Source organism: Pseudorasbora parva, chromosome 6, assembly GCF_024679245.1.
Source record: "Pseudorasbora parva isolate DD20220531a chromosome 6, ASM2467924v1, whole genome shotgun sequence".
In the NCBI taxonomy this organism is placed as follows: domain Eukaryota; kingdom Metazoa; phylum Chordata; class Actinopteri; order Cypriniformes; family Gobionidae; genus Pseudorasbora; species Pseudorasbora parva.
The window spans coordinates 13242685-13264858 of NC_090177.1; the positions used below are offsets into that span (position 1 = coordinate 13242685).

General features: G+C 37.3%; 1 protein-coding gene across 2 annotated transcripts in view; it reads left to right on the forward strand.

Annotated features, from left to right (window-relative positions):
• The window catches only part of acap3a (ArfGAP with coiled-coil, ankyrin repeat and PH domains 3a), an 88636-nt gene that overhangs the window by 26248 nt on the left and 40214 nt on the right, over positions 1 to 22174 (forward strand). For both annotated transcript variants that reach the window (XM_067445676.1, XM_067445675.1), the window contains exons 2-4: positions 10354 to 10411; positions 16481 to 16600; positions 18047 to 18100. In XM_067445676.1, coding sequence (XP_067301777.1) covers positions 10354 to 10411; positions 16481 to 16600; positions 18047 to 18100 — 232 coding nt within the window. The remainder of the gene's footprint in view (positions 1 to 10353; positions 10412 to 16480; positions 16601 to 18046; positions 18101 to 22174) is intronic.

Consider the following 22174-nt stretch of genomic DNA (forward strand, 5'->3'; position numbering starts at 1 on the left):
ACAGAAATATTTCACTACTGTATACTGAAATGTACTTCTCAAAGTAATAATAATATTTTTATTACTAAGGAACATCATACAAACAAGATTTTTTTTTCATCCATATTTTCTGTTAGCAGCATCTTATTTAACAAATTAATTGTTTGTTTTTTGTAAATGAACTGTTATATTTTAATACATATTCAAAGCTTGATTAAATTGTTTAAAGTTTTTATAAATTTGTATCAAAGAATAAAACAGAATAAAATGGACTGGCTACTCTGTGGAGTTTAATTGTGAAACAAGAAGTTTAAATTAATTTTCAAGGTCTAACAAATATATGGAAAGCAATTCCTTCCTAATTAATGGTAAATTAATATCGCGATAAATAGCGATAATGTATGGTATATAAAAATATTGTGATTTAATATTTTGGCTATATTGCCCAGCCCTACAATAGAAGTAAATGGAGATCATAAAATCAAAGTTCTCCATATGACTTATGACATATGACATATTCCAAGTCTTCTGAATACATATGGCTATTGTTGAGGAACAAGCATCAAACCTTGCAGTTTTGCACACATTTCATGTAAATTTGAATGAGTTTTGAGAGCTGCAGTGGAGGAGAAGATTTTTAGCAAATAGCTATTTAAACACCAGAATGTTTGTGATACAAAGCTCATACTGTAATGACATTAAATTATGTATATTATAGTGTAGAAGTTGTATGGTCTACCTTTATGGTGCTTTTTATTTTCTAGCCTTTATTGTGCGAAGAACGACATGACAAGACATTGTCTTCATACAGTATTAGGGAATATATTTGTAAATGTATAAATCATTAAGTGTATAGATATATTACTCTTAATGGCTCAAAATGGATGGGATGCTCTTTGAAACTCTCATTTTGAACTATAGCTTTTGTCGGCTGAACTTATGCTCCTTTTGTGGAGCCGATTTTTATTATTTTAACCACTACAGACGCCACAGAAATGAAACCTATATTTTTCTTTCTACATAAGCTCTGAAACACTTGTTTTATATTGACTCTGTAAATCCATTTGACACATTCCCTCTCTGTTTGAAGACTCACATTTACCATTGTAATATAGGCTGACTGAGTAAATACTTCAGTCTCTGCTGAAGTGTTATTAAAGGGTATTTTGCGCACGCACGTGTGTGCGTGTGTGGTAAGAATGTCTATAAACATCTCTGTTTTTTCTCTAGTCAGGATGAGGGATTGCTAGGACAGCTGCTCTCTCTCCAGGGGTCAGAGGTCAGGCTGAAGTCACAAGGTCACGCAGGGATCCTTGGCTGCATCAAAGCCCATTGGTGGCCTGATGTTATTGGCCGTTTCAGTGCATTACTTACGTTGTATACTTATGCTGAATACACTGTAAGTTCATTGCTTCAAATTGGTTCATTGGTGTTTGCAGTGAAACACTGGCTTATTTTCATATCAGTTGTTTTGATATGAAAAGAATTTATTGCACCACTTTTTCAGCAGTGTTTTTCAGTTTGAAGCACTTTTGGTCTAATATTTTATCAAAGTCATCATTGATTTCCTGCAAACAGTACTGTAACATAAAATAAGTAATGGTTAAATTGTGTCTTAACCAGGCATGACAAGTTTTCAACCAGCTACATTATGAATCACAACATTACAAACTTCAGACAAAGGTACAAGACTGTGTACGTAATGGCTTTAGTGAGGGAAAGAACTACAATCCCATTGAAACACTACAAATAATTAAAAAAATTAATAAATAGAGAAATGTGAAAGTATTGTTTGAAAGATTATATTTTAGTTTGAATATCCTTCGTAAGTGTTCTTTTGGCATTATATGCTTGTTTTGATTCTCTGATTGGCTGAGATGGCTAAAAAAACAAAAAACAAGTTGGACATATGATGGAGTATTTCTGTGCCAACTACACTCCTTCGGGATTTAAACAAGTTTCAGATTTTTTCGAGCGTGTACGCACATCAACCAGAGAGAGAGTAAGAGCGCGTCCATCAACACGATTCGTTCGGGTTACGGAAGCCGTCATAAGTATATAATGTAAACAACACGAATGTATAGTGAATCAAAATGTATCCCAGAATAATGCCATGAGGATGATGTGTGTGTGGGCTCGTGAATATTTAACTCCGCCCACTCCACGTGCTGTCAGCTGTTTTCAGAAAGAATCGCTACAGCATATCTGGCAGAATGTACATATTGGCAGAAACTGTGTGTTATGTACCCTTTATTGTTAAAAATCAACTACACTATGGAGAAAATGAATGGAATTTTAACTTTTCTTATTTGTGATATGCTTTGGATAAAAGCTAAATTATTAATTGTAAAATAGTCTTAAGACAAACTGATTTCTTCCCAGTTGTCCCCTCTGATGACTCCATTTACTGAGTTTTCGGCCTCTGATTTGGTATTATGATGGTCAGGTTGGATTGTAATTGTTCCATCTCATCTGTGTCAGGGTTTATCTCCTGATGCAGATATGCCATGGATGTGGACGTCAGGAAGGAAGTGATTTCACGCCCCTGCTGCAGAGTTTCACTCTTTTGTGTCCTTCCCCTCTCATTTCCTCTGGTCATATCAAGACAAAATTTTGTAATAAATGAAGCTTATGCAGAGACAAATGTGTAATTTGAGCTACAACTTGTTCTTTAAAGACATTCCCATCTTTAAACATGCCACATGACTCCTATAGACCACAGTATTGGCAGTCCCATTGTGGTCTTGGTGTTCAGTGGCTGGGCGACAGGAAGTGACCCTTCTGCCAGTCGTGCTCCGAGGTTGGTGCTAGAACATTCCTCTAGCGACGGCTGTGAACTCTTTCAGAAAACACACTGTGTGTGGGGTTGTGGGAAGGCTGTCCATCCCAGACAATTTCAGCTGACCTTTTAGAGCTGAATTGTTTCATTTGCTGCAATGTGTAGCTCTGACTGTATTCATTAGACTTTTCTTTTTTGAAGATGATAATTTGCACTTAGCAGTTGATCAATCTCACAAAACCTGTCAAGAGCATGTCACGTTAACAATATTACATATCATATTCATTGTAAATCTATAATATAGGTTACACTTTAGTTTAGGATCCAGTTCTCACTATTAACTAACTATTAACATTTGCCTCAGTAAACACCTAATTTCTGCTAATTAAGGTAGTTGTTAAGTTTAGGTATTAGGAATGTAGAATATGGTCATGCAGAATAAGGCATTAATATGTGCTTTAAAAGTACTAATAAAAAGCCAATATCCTAGTAATATGCATACTAAGCAACTACACTCAAAAAAATGACTTGTTGAATTTACTTAAAGATGCGTCAAGTGGTTGCACACAACTATATTGAGCAATTTTTAGGAATAAAATGCAAAATGAACTCATTGGTCAAACTCAAATTAAATTGAGAAGAAGAATTCCATCCAATGAATGTGTGTATAAGTGCCCACAGCCTAAACACAGGCATCACTCTTCTGCATAATAGTAACCACAAAATTACAGAAACTCTTCAATGTTCAACTTAACTGAACATTAAACACTAAGATAAACTAACATCATTCCCTTAACTGAAAAACACAAACTAACAATTTAATCCCTCTCTCTTAATGCAGTCCCTTGCAAAGCATGCTGGGAGCTACAGATCCACTGCCCAGTTAGTTATGTCAGCACAAATATTTCGTGTAGTTTTAACGCAAATTAATTAAGCAAACGTCAGTTTTAAATATATTAGGTTGATATAACAATTAAATTAAGCTGAGACAAAATTAGATATGTTTAAGTTAAGTGGACATAATTTAAATGTGTCATATCTATGAAGGGCCTGAATAATTTTTTTGAGTGTTAATAGTGAGAATTGGGCCCTTAGCTAAAGTGTTACAATAATATATAATGTAAAAATATATTTGTATTATGTAAGCACGATCCTTCGAATATACTCCCAGGTTTCTACCGATACAAAGCCATATGCTTAATCGCTGAAGTAACCCTTTAATTAACAAAAATAATTAATGAGCAGAAACTTCATAAAAGGGATTATATTATTTTATAATATACTATAGTCACATTGTTAGGATTCTTACGCTGGTTCTTGATGCCAGTGTGTCTGAAAAATATCAGTTGAAAAAAATGAGAAACTCATGCTGTAAATCCCAGGACTGTTGTAATAAATAATGTAAAATGAAGACATCAACCATATAAGATTGGCTTAGAATGATATTAGTTCATCCAGTCACTACGTGGTGATTGATACTATGAAAACAACACCTGAATTTTTTTTTTTTCTTAACACAGTTATAGCAGCCAGATAAAAGTAATATTAAAAAGTCAAAGGTCTAGAGAGCCCAACTAAAGCAAACACTGATCACCATAATGGTGACTATTTCCTTCAGTGATTCTGCTTATTAACATCACGTATCACTTAATTATCTCATTAATTTTAACACTGCTATTTTAACATAACATACATTTTAACAACAATAAACTCTGAGGAGAGGTAATTTAACACTGGGGTTTTAGATGTGGTACATTTTTTGTTCATGTTAGTTCACAGTGCATTAACTAATATTAACAAATACAACTTTTGATTTGAATAATGTATTAGTAAATATTGAAATTAACGTTAACTAAGATTAATCAATTCTGTAGAAGTATTGTTCAATTGTCATGATAATGTTACAGCGGGGAAGTAATTCTTCATAAAAGGATTATATTATATTTTTATATAAGATAATAAAAGGTTTTAGTATAGATTTTATTTATTTATTTATTTATTTTAAAGTAGTTTCCCACACAGTTCAGGTGTGTATCACATGGAGTTGAATCATCGAATGAGTTATGATGTTTGTGTTGTCAGGAGTGTCGGCTCCATAACAATCTGACCTCCATCTGCTCTGACCTGTAAGAATGTTAAACCCTGGCCAGTGTGTTTCCCTAGACGTCCACTTTAGTTAACTCTTACACTGCACTGGTCACATCCCTGGGTTCTGGACGCATTAGCACCTCAGAACGTCTGGAGACATTTTGGGACATCACCACTCAGGTGGGAACAGAGTTTTGGCGGGAAAGCATCTGATAAAGCGAGGACCGCCGTGCTTTCTCACACATGATCCACGCAGGCGGGTTTCAGAGCGGCGATTAGGGAATCGTTTGCACGCACACGGCAGCTGGGTTCACTTTTCCATGCCAGAACACCACTAAACACAGATAACTCATCGTATCTGGCTGCGGTGGCCTCGCAGGGTCTGGGATGAGGAGGGGTTCGGGTGGGCTCTTTTGCTCATGACACATTTTTGATGCTTGACTGCATGCTGACCCCTCCAAAATCAACACGCTTTCGCCCAGAGACGTCTGAGAGCTGACGTACTCAATGAGCTGGACAACCCTGTCTGCTTTTGGCTCGTCCTCCACACGCCACACACCCATAAAGCAGGCTAGAAAGGAAGCCTGTTTGGGTTAAATCTGTCTGTGGCTTTTTGGAGAGGTCTCATTCTTGCAATAGAATAAAACCAGACTTGAATTACAAAACAAACACAGTGAGTAATGTTGCTTAAGGGATGAGAAGTAGCATCACTGATTGATGTTTAAGGGGATAATGTACAGTCATTATCACAAAAATAAACCTTGCCATGAGTGGAGGGTTATTTTTTTAATCACTCTAAATCTGAAGGTGTTTATACTGGGAGTACCATGTGCTGGTTTACTGTACACTGTCTTGCTCCCTCAATTTGTATGCATTTGCATACACTTGTCTTTGAATTGAATTAAGCAGACTGGCACAGTGTTTAGTAAACGTAAATGGTTTTAAAGTCCGTTCTGTTTGGTCATTATGATAACGTGTGCAGATCAACTGCACTGTCCCCTCAGGTTATTCTGCACACTGGCTACATTAATGAAGATTTACTGTTTTTTTTTTGTTTGTTTTTTTGCTCAGTGGCCATAAATGGCTACTTATTTTATTCAAAATGTTTAAAGCAATTAGTTAAATGCATTAAAAATCTATTTCAAAAATAATGAATGCATGTTTTCTATCTCAACATATCATATAACAATATCACAATACAAATTAACAAATAACATTTACATACAAAGTGTATCCACATGTCTGATTTATTATTGATGATTCTAAACATTTGCAATGATGCATTTTTAGTTTTTGATCACTGATACATTTTCAAAATGTAAAAAACAACAACTTTGTAGTAAAAAGAGCTATAAAACCATTGTGCTATTCACACGATTTGTCTTTAAATTAATAAATCACATTAATAAATCGCATTTTGAAGTGCATTACAGTATAATTAAATTATATGATGCAAGTTATGCTCTGTTTTTGGTCAGTTGCCACATAGATGGAGGCTGGAGGAGAATTAAGGCTTTTACTGAATATAAAGGTCCAGACAGGGCACTAAGAGGCGTGCGGTCTAAGAATAGACACACACACACTTCTCTCTGAATGACTCACTCTAATACACTGTTACAAAAGGCCAGCCTCCACTAGAACACTCTGAGCCATCAATCAATAATCAGCCCAGTGATGTCATCATCGGACCCCCACGATGACCTAATCTGGATGGAGACCCTTTTAGCAAATCTGTTTTACTGAGGGGTCTAAATACATGCAGTCAATATTGCTGTTACTGTATGACAGTTCCCTCGGAAGTGTGATATGTGTCTGAGAGAATACAGCAGCAGAAACCATCACTAACAGTGAATGTTGTTCCCAGCTGTCCAAATTAGCGAGACATTTGATCGTGTACGCTGGAGTGTTTCTCTCATTATGGTGGTCTCCCCGGCGGATGAGGGTAGTGCCCCTTTCAGCTGGTACCTTCTGGCAAATGCGTCAAGGTCAATAATGCCGTTCACTCATGCAAAAACACACAGGGCTGGGCAATATATTAGTATTTTTAGGCTTTTCGTGAAATTAATTCAAATCTTCAAATGCTGGCAAACGTTTCTGTTTTTTTGTCTTGTAAAAGTCTCAGATGTTGAAAGCATTGTTCAGACTGTCCTTGTTAATGCTGGATTGATTTGACAGAGCTGTCTGAGTCTTGATATAAACAAACCTTGTTCTTCTTTTGTCTGGTTTTCAGCATTGTAAAAGGTTTGTGTGGGTAAACAGAGCCCAGCCCTGCTAGGGGATATGAAGTCAGCTAGTCACTAAGCCAGAAGCAAATATGCCTCTGCTGGTTCATCATCTTAACCTACAACAGCACTAATGTGTTATATTAAATCAGTATTCAATGCTGATCTGTTGTGGAGAACATACACACACACACATTTATTATATATATATATATATATATATATATATATATATATATATATATATATATATATATATATATATATATATAGCCAGTTATTTATATATTTTGCTTTAGTGTGTAAGTAGAAAATATCAGTTTACATTTCCAAATATTCATTTTCCAAACATTCACAAGTAAAATCCACATGGATGGCAAGACCCAAAGCTTCCCAGCAGAACATTGCCCAAAGCATCACTGCCTCCTTCCAATAAATAGTGCATCCTGGTGCCATGTGTTCCCTAGGTAAGCGACGCACACTCACTCGGTCATCCACGTGATGTAAAAGAAAACGTGATTCATCAGACCAGGCCACCTTCTTTCATTGCTCCGTGGTCCAGTTCTGATTCTCACGTACCCACTGTTGGCACTTTCGGCAGTGGACAGGGGTCAGCATGGGCACCCTGAGTGGTCTGCGGCTAAGCAGCCCGATTTGCAACAAAATTGTGTTGAATTGTGTATTCTGACACCTTTCTATCAGAACCATTGCTACTATTGCTACCGAATAAATCCCACCCTCTAACAGGTGATGAAGAGATAATCAGTGTTATTCATTTCACCTCATAAATAACATAATGCCTGATTGGTGTATATATTTATTTATTTTGCTATTTAAAAAAAAAAGTATAGTATTATAGCTTGAAATTTAAATTATACAATATCTTGACTATATAAATAGATATAGTTTGACAATATCAAACTATATCTTTGCTATTGTAATGTGTAACAGTAAGACACAGTATTCAGTGTAAGGGTGGAGTTTTACCTAAATTGTTGTCTTTAAACCAGATTGCCTTTGTATTCTCTTCATTTGCAAGAACAAGTGATAGTTAAACAAAAGGCAAGTCAAACACAACAGGGTTTGAAAAAGTGGGGCCGGCCCCCACACCGGTTGCCATGGTTACATGCCTGGGGGGGTAACATGCGCATCCATCCTGGGAGTGCCATGTGCAGTGAACTGGCATGGTCGAGGGTGAGGGAGCGAGTGGGAGAGCAGCTGTGCTTCCACCCAGGAAACACATCAGGAGGTCAGGCAGCGGTGCCGGGGGCGTGGCCATGCTGTCAGCCTCATGAGCTCACCGCATTCTCTGCAAAAAGTCCAGATGAAGTTCATCAAGTTGTGAGACATTATATAAGCTGGACCTGGGTTTGTTGTCAGGGCAGGAATCCCAGAATGAGCAAATGTTTTTGTATGGATAAAAACAGACTTTATTATGGAGCAGGTTACACAAAGAATGAACAAAAACTTTACTAAACTGTGGGATTCAAAGAGTAACGGTGTTTGTTAGAACAATGCTAACTAGATTATGCTTTGAGAAATCTTTTGCCTAGATGACAAGATATAGGGGCTGTGGATGGTTGTTTCTGTGTAATTACTACAGCATTCAGAGTTGCTTTCTTTCAGTATATTACTGTTTGGTTATAAGCCGTTTAATGTAGGTTTCGGAGATGCATCTGACTGTTCTCCATGTTTTTTGTCTGCCAAACAAAAATTGTAGGCCAGTGCCTTATGTTAATAATAATTATGTCAAACTTATTTCTTTGTGTGTGTCTTGCAGTTAACCTTTACAATTAAATGTAAAAATTATATGTATTTACTCTGTAAAGTCTCCCAAAGACTCCTGCACATCCCAATGGCCGGGCAGTGTATTATGATAAATCATTTTAGTATGGGGAACACATATTATTCACAATAAGCAACTAGTTAATAACTGGACCTTAAAATGAAATGTTACCATAATTTTTTAACATAAATGTATAGTTAAGCCATGAAACTAATTGAGTTCGGACTGGTTTATCAAACAAGTTCCCAGCCAATCAAATTCAAGTATTTATTATCTTGTCCGTTTAAAACCTTTACGTAAAGATGCCCCATCGCCGTGCGCCATGCAGCAACATTATCTTAAGCAGCACAGCAGATCTAGTCCGCCAAGACCAAACCTATGTACACTTTATTCCATTAAAAAATGTTTCACAATTATTCTGCTTTTCCTTAGGAGGCAGGAAGTGACAGTGCATCTCTGGTCTTTCTTTTGTCTCTGATACACTTGTACTACCACCGGACCACAAGAGAGGAAAAACAATAGGGGCAGCATCCATTAACTCATCGTGTGTGACACAAGTGTGTGTGTGTGTTTTTCTGTACTCAAGGCACAATTGCTTCTGCTCTAAATGGAGAGCATTTGCATCACTGCAGCCTCTCTTAAACACATCACACGCAGAGCACAGCGAGAGACGGAGAGATCAGCTGACTGTAATAGTCTAAAATATTTCAGTTAAATATTAACATAAAGCCTGAGGCTTTAAAACAGCCTCTGAGTTCAGAGGAAAAGCCTCTTTTACACAGAAAGACACAAGGAGGAGCTGGCACATTGTAATTTTGGCCCTTGTCAGATCTGATTGGTCAGTTGCTGAGACTAATGATGTGTTCAGGTCTCATCAGGATGACCATAATTACAAGATTAAAAGACTTTTGGATGTTTTTACATGTCGGAGCTACCTTAAAATGACAAGTTTAATTTGACAAAGATATAAATGGTTTTTACTACTCAGAAACTCCATAAAGTCACACAATGGCTGCAGTGTGTACTTCACTGGCTATGTGAAAGTATGTATTTTAAGCATCAAGCAGAAGTGTACACTAAATGTTAATATACTTCCGCATGAGAGATCATAGTTATCTTTTTTTTCAACTTTAAATCCCAGGTTCATACTAACTACTTTAGGTTCATAACATACTTACAAACTGCTCATCTTCTGGATTAAAATGGTTACTTGGGGTTTTTAATTTTGAGTTTTCATTTTGCAATCCAGTTACAGTTACACAATGTAGTTGTCATCTGGGTAAAATGTGCATGCTGTGCAGATGCAGATATAGGAAGATTTGATATTCTGAACATTTCAGTTCTCGCAAACTATTTAGAGCGAATGCGATTGTTGCGATTCTACAAATGAAATGTAGATCCTTTGAAATCTGCTGTTAATCTGTCCCTTTCTGTGTCATCCGCCAAAATACAATCATCGAGCCAAAATAATTCACGTCGTCATCTCTTTTGTGTTCCAGGGCAAATATCGATGAGGTGGAGACGGAGGTGGTGGAGATCGAAGCCAAGCTTGATAAGGTAAGATGCTTTAAAGTGGTCACATGACCTTGGTTTCTAACCCCGTCAGAGAGCATTTAGGACACGCATTTGTAAATCACAGCTTTTTCCTTTGTTAGAAATCACATCTAATACCCTCCAAGACCTCTGTAGCCAAACACTGACATCAGGCGTGTCTACAACAAGGTCAAACGGTCAACCTCAGGCTTTACGGATCATCACTACAGTATGTGCAAATGTTGGTGCAAATCCAGCAGAGAAAGCAGTGTGGTTTGTCATTAGAGAGCAGAAAGACATTTGTGGTTTATCTCATCTGCATTAACGTATAGTGATGGTAATCCTGTTTAAATGTTGTAAAGATGGCTGGATCTAATTCTGTAATACTTACGTTTAGTCTAATGCTCTCAATACACTTGGGGGACTTACCTTTTATTTTATTTTGCATGTAGCATCTTTTTTCTTTTTAATTTAATAAAAAAAATTATTTAATCAAATTGGACTTAAATTGACGACTTCTTTATAAATAAATAAAATATGGTAGGTAATGTCGATCAGTTAGATTGTCTAACAATATACGTATATTCCCTTATACGATCATACACTCACCTAAAGGATTGAACACCATACTAATACTGTGTTTGACCCCCTTTCGCCTTCAGAACTGCCTTAATTCTACGTGGCACTGATTCAACAAGGTGCTGAAAGCATTCTTTAGAAATGTTGGCCCATATTGATCGGATAGCATCTTGCAGTTGATGGAGATTTGTGGGATGCACATCCAGGGCACGAAGCTCCCGTTCAACCACATCCCAAAGATGCTCTATTGGGTTGAGATCTGGTGACTGTGATTTTAGTACAGTGAACTCATTGTCATGTTCAAGAAACCAATTTGAAATGATTTGAGCTTTGTGACATGGTGCATTATCCTGTTGGAAGTAGACATCAGAGGATGGGTGGTCACACGGTGGTCATTAAGGGATGGACAGGGTCAGAAACAATGCTCAGGTAGGCCGTGGCATTTAAACAATGCCCAATTGGCACTAAGGGGCCTAAAGTGTGGCAAGAAAACATCCCCCACACCATTACACCACCACCACCAGCGTGCACAGTGGTAACAGGGGATGATGGATCCATGTTCTCATTCTGTTTACACCAAATTCTGACTCTAGCATCTGAATGTCTCAACAGAAAATCGAGACTCATCATTGTCTGGAACATTTTTCCAGTCTTCAACTGTCCTATTTTGGTACTCTGTGGGGTCTTCCGCCTCAAGCCTCAAGGTTGTGCGTGTTGTGGTTTCACAAATGCTTTGCTGCATACCTTGGTTGTAACGAGTGGTTATTTCAGTCAAAGTTGCTCTTCTATCAGCTTGAATCAGTCAGCCCATTCTCCTCTGACCTCTAGCATCAACAAGGGATTTCACCCACAGGACTGCCGCATACTGGATGTTTTTCCCTTTTCACACCATTCTTTGTAAACCCTAGAAATGGTTGTGCGTGAAAATCCCAGTAACTGAGCAGATTGTGAAATACTCAGACCAGCCCGTCTGGCACCAACAACCATGCCACACTCAAAATTGCTTAAATCACCTTTCTTTCCCATTCTGACATTCAGTTTGGAGTTCAGGAGATTGTCTTGACCAGGACCACACCCCTAAATGCATTGAAGCAACTGCCATGGGATTGGTCGATTAGATAATTGCATTAATGAGAAATTGAACAGGTGTTCCTAATAATCCTTTAGGTGAGTGTATACATTTTAAATATGGAAAAATTGTAATTTAGAGATGACACCTGTGTACTCTTAGAGTTTTTTTTTTTTACTATGTATGTATGTATGTATGGTTTATATTCTGTTTATATTTTCTTTGTTTGTTTATATTTTGTTCATTATTCATATTTATGTTTTTATTTATTGTTCTTTTGGTGCACTCTTTACAACATTGCTTCAGTTTATTGAGGTTTGTGGGCATTTGTTTATGCACAGCTCTTGCGACAGCATTTCAGTCAGGATGAGTTCTGGACTTCGACTGGGCCGTTGCAACACCTTCATTCTGTTCTTTTTCAGCAGTCCTGCTGTAGATTTGCTGGGGATCTTTGGATCATTGTCCAGTTGCCTGACCTAATTTTGGCCAAGCTTTAGCTGTCGGACAGACAGCCTCACATTTGACTCTAGAATACTTTGGTATACAGAAGAGTTCATGGTCGACTCAATGACTGTGGACCCAGGTCCTGTGGCTACAAAACAAGCCCCAAATCATCACCCCTCTAACGGCATGCTTGACTTTGTGTCTTTTCACCAAATGTGGCTCTGAGCACTATGGCCAAACAGCTCCACTTTGGTCTCGTCTGACCAAAGGACATTGTTTTAGAAGTCTCATGGTTTGTTCAGATGCAACTTTGCAAACCTTAAGCCTAGTTCAGACTGCACGATTTTCAAACTCGTCGGGTCACTGCTCTATTCACACCTCATGACTATCTGGGGTATCATTCAGTCACTGCTGTGTTCACACTGCACGATGGTTTGACGACAGAGGAGTTCACACTGCATGACTGAACAAGAGGAAGAATCGCCGACAACTCTCTCGCTCTCCGGTGTGCAAACTACGTTTCCCAAACACACGTGCGATGTGCCGAGTAAACAACGCGAGATCACACGTGCGTCATACCCATAGACCGTAAAAACAGACCGGTCAGACCGGAGTTCTCGCGCGAGACTTGGAATTGTTATTAAAAATGATAAACTGCACAAAGTTTGCTTCAAATTGTATGTGCGCTGATTTGTGGAGAAAAAGAAAAAAGATTATGGCGGAAGAAATTGTTGGAGAGACAGAGGGAGCCAGGATTGTGTTCTGCAAAGACAGTTTGAGGTAAATAAATAATTATTTAATGTGCTGCTGCTGTGGCTGGATGTGCAAATGTTTGGCCTTTGTTTCTGTTTGATAGAATTGTAAATATATCTATTAAAATACTGAAATTCTGCTCTATAACTCCTCCCTGAACCTCCTGCTGCCCTGTATCTCACTCTCTCATTGGCTGTCAGTGTAATTTTCAGTCAGAGCGCTGTTCACACAGCAGGAGTTTGAATCGCCGACAGGTCCAGATATTAAGCATGCCAAATATCTCACAGGCGTCGGCGACTCGTCGGCGATTCTCTCTGATCGCGTCTTTGATCATTCATACTGCTTGATTGTCACTCGCGTGCACGAGCACCGATTTGCCTGTGATCTCGGGCATTTGTCGGCGATTTCACAAAACCTGTCGGCGACTCAAAATCGGGGCAAAAATCGGGCAGTGTGAACTAGGCTTTAGCCGTTCTGCCATGTTTTTTAGAGAGAAGAGGCTTTTTCCTGGCAACTCTTCCAAACACGCCACACACGACCCATCTTTTTCTAATTGTACTGTCATGAACTTTTACATTTTAACTGAGGCCTGTAGAGTCTGAGGTGTAGTTATTGGGTTGTCTGCAATTTTTCTGAGCATTGCACAGCCTGATCTTGGGGTGAATTTGCTGGGACGTCCACTCATTGGTAGATTGGTGTCTGTTTTTGAATGTTCTTCATTTGCAAATAATCTTCCTCACTGAAGAAATAGCCTCGTAACCTTTTGCCTTCATAGATTGATGGAAGCAACAATTGCTTCTCTTGGATCATTGCTGATGTCTTTCCTCCTTGGCATTGTTTGAACACACATCTGAACGCTCCAACCAGCAAACTTCAGCTTTTATAGAGGTGACACACCTGCTGGTGATCAGTTAATCAAAGGCTTTAGATCAGCAGTGTCTGACCCTTACTTACCCTCTTAATTCCTATGTTAACAGTAAGGCTGTCCTAACTTTGTCACCCATGGCTTTTCCATTTTAGCTTTATTTTTGCTAAATAAATAATGACACAATGTAATGTTCATCAGAGGTTTTATTTTCCAAATTAAGACCAGCCATGGATCAAAGTTTTGTTTTGTTTGTGGTGACACTTTAGTATGGGGAACACATATTCACTATTAACTTGGACGTTTGCCTCAATAAACTCCTAATTTACTGCTTATTAATAGTTAGTAAGGTAGTTTTTGTTATTTAAGTTTAGGTATTGGGTATGTGTATGTGTAAAGGCATTAATATGTATATGTAAGGCATTAATATGTGCTTTATAAGTACTAAAAAATAGTCAATATCCTAGTAATATGCATGCTAATAAGCAACTAGTTAACAGTTAATAACTGAACCTTAAAATAAAGTGTTACCTTTTTTATGCCCGATACAGAAAACCATGGAATTCAATGAGGTGTCCTAACTTTTTCACTTGAATGTTTTTATCATTATTTATATTTATTATTGGTTTTATATATATATATATATATATATATATATATATATATATATATATAATTTAATGTATTTATTATTTGTTTATATTTTTTATGTATTCCTGAAATGTTCCGATTTTTAAAACAAAGTAATTACATAGCCTTATACAAACATTTAATATGAATAAAAAAAAATGTTTTTGCTAAATTAGAAAAGTGCTAATTAATGCAAAAACTGTTTAGAAAACCACAAGATTCCTCCTCATTGTGACTTCTACAACAGTTTTCTTTGAGAAAAATCATGAGTCTGTATCATTACAGTCTGTGGTAAAGCTGTTATTTTGCTGGAGCCTGATGAAATTATCAAAAGTTGCATGTTGTTGTGATTAAAATGCATGGAAACACCACACACCAACAAACAGCTGAACCAAACGCACGAGAGAAAGCCAATTCATTTCTGCTTCACTGTGCTTAAAAACAGTAATGCATAACACACATGAATGAGATATTACACAATAATCATACATGCAGTGTCTATGTATATACACATACTCATGCATACATATGTATATACTAATCATTTTTAGGAAACTAACATTTGGATTCCCATTCACAAACTGATGCATTTAGATCTATTTTTGCATGACAATGTCTTGTTAGTTGCTGCGTCTGGCCGCTCAGACGTCGAGTCTGAGGGTCTGTTCAGCAGCTGTGTAGAACAAGGCTCTCTGTGTTTGTTAGTTTGACTCACGAGGAGAGTGTGGGAAATTAAGTAATTTTCCCAAGCCGATATTGTCAAGCTTTCAGGGTGCGTGTGTGGACGTAATCGAAACAACACCTGAGGAAAGAAAGAGGAAGATGAAATACAGAAGAAATTAACCGTTTAGGAAAAAGGGAACTTAACTTTGTTCTCTGGTTCGTGTCAGACTCCTTATGCTGGGACAGACACATGGAGCCCATATGAGAATGTGTCCCATCAGGCATAAAGCAAACACACAACCACATGTGAAAGCCCTCCGCGGAGTCGGGGGGATTTGTGGCATGTGTGAAAGTGGGAAATTTTTGCCTTGGCCTTTACATGTGGGATCTAGTAATTGGCACATTAGTGAGAAGAATTACCACACAGATGAGACCGCACCTGTTGTGTCTGTGTTTGTGTGATTTAAATAAGTATTCTGTATTCTGTATTAAAGGGATATAGTTCACCCAAAAATGAAAACTGTTATTTACTCGCCCTCAGGTCGTTCCAAACCTGTAAGACTTCCGTTTATTTTCAGAACACAAATGAAGATCTTTTTACAGTGTCAAAGTGGTAGTTGCATATCTGTCAATGGATGGATGGAAAAAAAAGAAAGCTCTCAGATTTCATCTAAAAAAGTCTTCATTTGTGCTCCGAAGATGATTGCGGGAAAATTAGGACAGAATTTTCATTTTTGGGTGAACTAACCCTTTAAAGCCCTGTTCACACCAATAACAATAAAGATGTAGTTCTAAAAATATATATACATAAATATAAAAGAATAGAGCATGCGGAGTCCACAACTATAACGATAACAGCACAGAGAAACTATACCATTGGAATGACTTTCAGAACGAATTCCAACCAGAATTCATACTCGAAAGTATTTAAAAGTGCACTATGTAGTTTTTTTGCAGTAAAATATCCAAAAACCACCAGGCCAGTGTTACGGTTATTAAGTCTTAATGTTTTCACTGAAACACATCATGTATGGATGGTTAATTGTGTCTTATGTTAACATCTTTCTCTCTCTGTGTTTTTCTTTAATAGCTGGTAAAGCTGTGTGGTGGTATGATTGAAGCTGGGAAAGCGTACGTCACCGCCAACAAGCTCTTTATCAACGGCATCCGTGACCTATCCCAGCAGTGCAAGAAGGACCAGATGATATCGGTAATATTCAGGGCTGGAAATGAGGGGGACTCGGAGGCAGTACTTTTTGTGTGTGTGTATTCGTGGTTTGAGTGCAACAAAAGTCCTGAGGCCTTGGACCACTTCAATGAACACTCGATTTTTTAAAAAAAAAAATTATGTGTTTCGGGTCAATTTTTAAAAAAAAAAAAATTATTTTAATTTTTTTATTTTATTATTATTTTTTATTATTTATTTTATTATTATTTATTATGTTTTACAGTTTTTTTATTTTTTTATTTTTTATTAATTGTATTGTTTATTTTGTTATTATAATTTTTTAAAAGTAGACCTACCATTTTACCCCAAAATTTGTAACTTTGTTGGAATCAATGATTCAGTCCAGTAACTCACAAGTTAGTTCACGCAAAAATTAAAATCTTGTCATTAATTACTCACCCTTGTGTCGTTTGACAGCCATAAGATCTCCGTTCATCATCGGAACACAAATGAAGATATTTTTGTTAAAAACCGATGGCTCAGAAAGGCCTTCATTAGCCACAATGTCATTTCCTCTCTCAAGACCCATTAAAGGTACCAAGGTCATCTGGGCCATCGGATTTCACCAAAAATATCTTAACTTGCTTTCCGAAGATGAACGGAGGTCTTATGGGTCTGGAACGACATGAGGGTGAGTGATTAATGACAGAATTTTCATTTCTGGGTGAACTAACCCTTTAATATTCTACTGTCTCCAGAAGAGTCATTCGTTCATGAATCAGACCTTATTGTGTAAACCAGTGAGGAGATTGAAGAAGGGAAATTTATAGTCTCTGTAGTATTCTTTGGCGCTCAATATTTCTTTCTCAGCACATTCTTTTACCGTGGCACTTAAGATAAACAACGTAGACGTTCAAGAACTGTTAACAAAACCGTACACCACAAACACACACAAGTCTGCTTTTAATTGTGAGCTCTTTACTGGCAGGCTCGCTGACATGAGGGCGTCAGGCTGCTGTTTTGAGTGTCTCAGACACTCATTGACCTTGATTAGACATGGGTTCAGTCAAAAAGAAGCAGGCCGGGGCTCCTGTGCTCTTGCCTTTCTCTGTCAGTAGTGCCAGTAGGGTTAGACTCGTTGCCGCCATCTGTAAATGCTATTAAGAGTCGTTTTGCCTTCTCTTCTCTTGTACCCAGCTGACTAATGTTGAGCATCTTATAAAATCCTGCTGCTATTTGCATTTTCCACTGTAAAAACATCAAGTCAGTCCCACAATTACATTTCCATTTCGACAAAGCCTGTTGTGCACTCAGCAGGGCAAGTTTTCCTTGTCGGAAGGACCGGCAGTCCAGAATATTAATCAATGACGATACGAGAAGAATAAACAAGCGACCGAATTACCAGTATCACTCAATTCATTTTTGATGATAACATTTTGTTGATAATTTGAATAATAAGGATTATGACCTGTTCTTGTATTTTTACAGGATTGCCTGGAAAAATGCGGCGAGAGTTTGCAGGAGATCGTCAACTACCACATGGTGCGTCTCGTGTTTTCTCTCTCATTTCTTTCTCCTCGTGTGAATGACTGTGGGACGGGTCCACTGGGACCACCTCATGGTGTCATCATATTATGAAATGTTGATGCGTTTTCCATCATATGTCGCTCTGTGCTAGTAAAGGTGCCCTGGTTGTGATGTGTATGAATGATTTAACATGCTATGATGCTGTGAATCATGAATGATCCTCGTTGTTCATCATGTTGCATGTAATTCATATATGATGCTCTGTCTGTTGTTGTCTTTTTGGGTCTTTAGAGACCATATCTAGGGCAGTGGTTCTCGACTTGTTTAGCTTCAGGACCTACGTTTTGCATTTGACATCTAGTGAGGATGCAAAATGGCAATAGAATTCTGCAAAAGCAATCAGAAATGCATATATAGTTTCAGGATGAAAGTGTCACACAACCTGTTTATGTTGGCATCTGCCTAATTTGGTTTCTACCAAATGAATAAATAGCATATTGGTATAAGTAGAGGCACAGTCTTTGGTATTGACAGCAAAAAATACAGTATGGAAAGCATTTTCTTGTTCCTTTTAAAAAATTAATAAGACTATTTTCTATCCTCAATAAAAAGTACTGCACAAATGTCTTGGGCACATTAGTATTTTCACCAAATAAATGGTTTTAAACCAGTTATTTGTATCTTTTACTGTAGTGAGTTAGTAGGAAATATCAGTTTACATTTCCAAACATTACTTTTGCCATTATATGTGGCAATATGCCATAATACAGTGAGATTTTGAAATAAACAAGCATTCTGACAACAGCCAGGATGATCTGATCTTACCATCCTCTATCACCACTGAGTCTGTATATATACACTGATCTGGCATAACATTATGACCACTGACATGTGAAGTGAATAACACTGATTATCTCTTCATCACGGCACCTGTTAGTGGGTGGGATATATTAGACAGCAAGTAAACATTTTGTCTTTAATGTTGATGTGTTAGAAAAATGGGCAAGCGTAAGAATTTGAGCGAGTTTGACAAGAGGCAAATTGTGATGGTTAGACCAGTGGTTTTCAAACCTGTCCTGGAGATTCAAACCCAGCCCTGAACATTTTGTGTTTCTCCCGCATTTATCACACCTGATACAACTCATCACCTCGCTAGCAGAGACTGCAAGAACTAAATTGGGTGTGTCTGGAGACGAAATGTGCAGGGCATGGGTGCCTCCAGGACAGGTTTGAAAACAACTGGGCTAGATGATGGGGTCAGAGCACCTCCAAAACTGCAGCTCTTGTGGGGTGTTCCCGGTCTGCAGTGGTCAGAATCTATCAAAAGTGCTTTAAGGAAGGAACAATGGGGAACCGACGGCCAAGGCTCATTGATGCACGGGGGGCTGCGTGTGGTCCGATCAAACAGGCGAGCTACTATAGCCAAATTGCTCAAGAAGTTATTACAAATAACTTTATAGTTTTACTCATACTCAACCCTTTACAGCCAAAACTGGATGAGAGGGTCTTTGCTGAATCTGTCAAGACAATGAAGATTTGTGCGGAACAATATTAGGCTGGCTAATTATCGGTCTCATTTTTCTTTTGAAAGGTCCAGCTGGCATGTGTTGCAGTGGCATTTGTTTTCCAGCTCTCGTAAGGTGCTAAATCTGATCCTTGCTCTCCAGGCCCTCTCTCTGTTAACCCACTGAGCGTTTGATGTGCTCTTTTGAGAAACATGTATTTAGAGAGGGACTGTCTAGAGGCCACATGGGGAAATGACCTCACAAACGAGGTTAATGGGCAAGGTCATCAGAGGGCCGGCGAGTGAATCCTGCTATGATGGTGTGTGTGTGTGTGTGGGTTTTGGGAAGCACCTGAGCAGTGTGTGCAGTGAGGTATAAACATGAACGCTTGAGGGTCACTTATATAAATGGATACAAAAAGACAAACACATGCCTCAGTGCACAAGAGCACTTACTGTGAGACAACAGGCACGTAACAACCTACCATTAACGCAGTATCATCCCTGCCACCTTCCCCCCTCCAAAAAATAAAATAAAATGTAAAATCATATAAAGCTTTTGCTTAACCCAATTGCGTGTTAGGTCATGGTCAAATGTGTTCTTTATCATACAATATTCATAAATTCAGATTATAAACTTTTTCTAATTTAATGTAAAGTTTTCTTGTCTTTCTTTATTTTTTTAGTATTTATTTATGGTAATAATTTTTTATGATTAAAAACATTTAAAGCTGTAGTTTAGAAATATAATATGGTAATATTATTGTAAAAAGTGTGTTTTTTATTATTTCTTATTAGCATTTTTGTCCATACTGAACAGCCACATAATTTATCCACACATTAAACATTTAAATAATGCATATTTTATTATTTAAACAGTAAATATAGAACTTAATTTATATTATATTAATTACATTTATTTTATAATTAGTCATTTAGGATTTTAAAAAAATGTTTAAAGTTATTTTATCACTTTTTAAAAATCGAACTAAACATTCATTTCTGTTACCATAATAATTTGGGATTTATTTTTTATTTTTTATTATTTAGTTATTTTATCACTTTTTATAAATATAAAAACTTTTTTGTCCATACTGCATAGCTGTTATCACAATTTATTGACAGATCATATTTGTAAACTTTTTATATAGCTAGAAAAGTAATTTTTATGTTCCTGAATGGTCTGTTTTTCTGCATCGGAACACATAATAGGATTAACGGGATTCACCTGACTTCTGGACAACATGTTTATTAAGAAATAGGAAGGAAATGATTCAAACTGGAACATCAGAATCGAGGGAAATGCTGCAGTAGTATGTAAAGATGGGGATCTTCGAAAGAAAGAGGGGAGGCTAGGGAGTTATTTGGGAAGTTATGTCATAAGAACACTTCCTGAATTGAACGGTCCCTACAATACAGGGATTGTTTGGAAAGCGTATGAAAGGGATTGTGAATAAAGGGCTTTTTGCACATTGGAATTATTGATGAGACTTATTTTCTTACAGATTCTCCTAAATCTCATACAGAGAGAAAAGTCGCCAACCCCTGTGACATTTCAGTGTGGTTACTTGACATTTGGCATTGTGGGTACAGTTAACCTTTTGGTTAGCCCTAGATACTGTTGTCTGCAGAAAGGAAAGAGGGAATTCAGCACAGGAAGAGCACACGTGACAGTAAAGCCTGGATATTATTCAGCATAGCCACACACTCCTGACATTTAGACACGTTCGGAATAACAATACAATTGTTGTTATTTATTATTTATTATATGCATATTATTTAATTCTTAATATATTTAAGTAATAAATTAATACATTTATTTCGATTGTATTTATGTTATTTAAATATAAATTGTAATATTGAAATAAATTATATACATTTATATTGTACTACTAGTTTAATTAATCAATACATTTATTATTTATTAATACATATTACATAAATTAAAACAATAAATCTATACATTTAATTTGTGATATCAACATTAAATGCACATATATTCATATATTATTTAATTTGCAGATGGTTTTCTTAAAGTATATAAAAAACACCACATGGGTATAAACTTAAAACCTTAATTTTCATCAGAGGGGTGGTGATTTAAACTATTTATAATATGGTTTATTTATAAAAACTAATTATATTAGTTTTTACCTTTTTTTGTACATAGTTATGATGCTGGGATCTGTGTGATCTCATACAGAGCCCAGATTAAATACTCACTTAGCACTTGGCAATGTTTTAAACCTCAATATGTCCGTCCATGGACCACACACAGGGTGTTTCTCTCCCTTCCTGCCAAAGACCCGAGCCTGGCTCTGCTGTGACAGACTGATGGTTGGTTGGGTGCTCGGTTTCCAAGAACCTGCTGCTTCATTTAAAGGCCGTTTGGATGCAGAATAAGCCACTGACATCTATTAGAGCTCGGTTTAGTGATGAGTTTTAAAAAAAAGAAAAGTATTGTGTTTTATAGAGGGATCTTTGTTGCCTTACCCTAGGGGAGGCTGTAAACCTTGACATGAGGCACAGAGGACCACAAAAGCATCGCCCTTCATCACCAAGCACCTTATTTGGGCCCTGCCGAA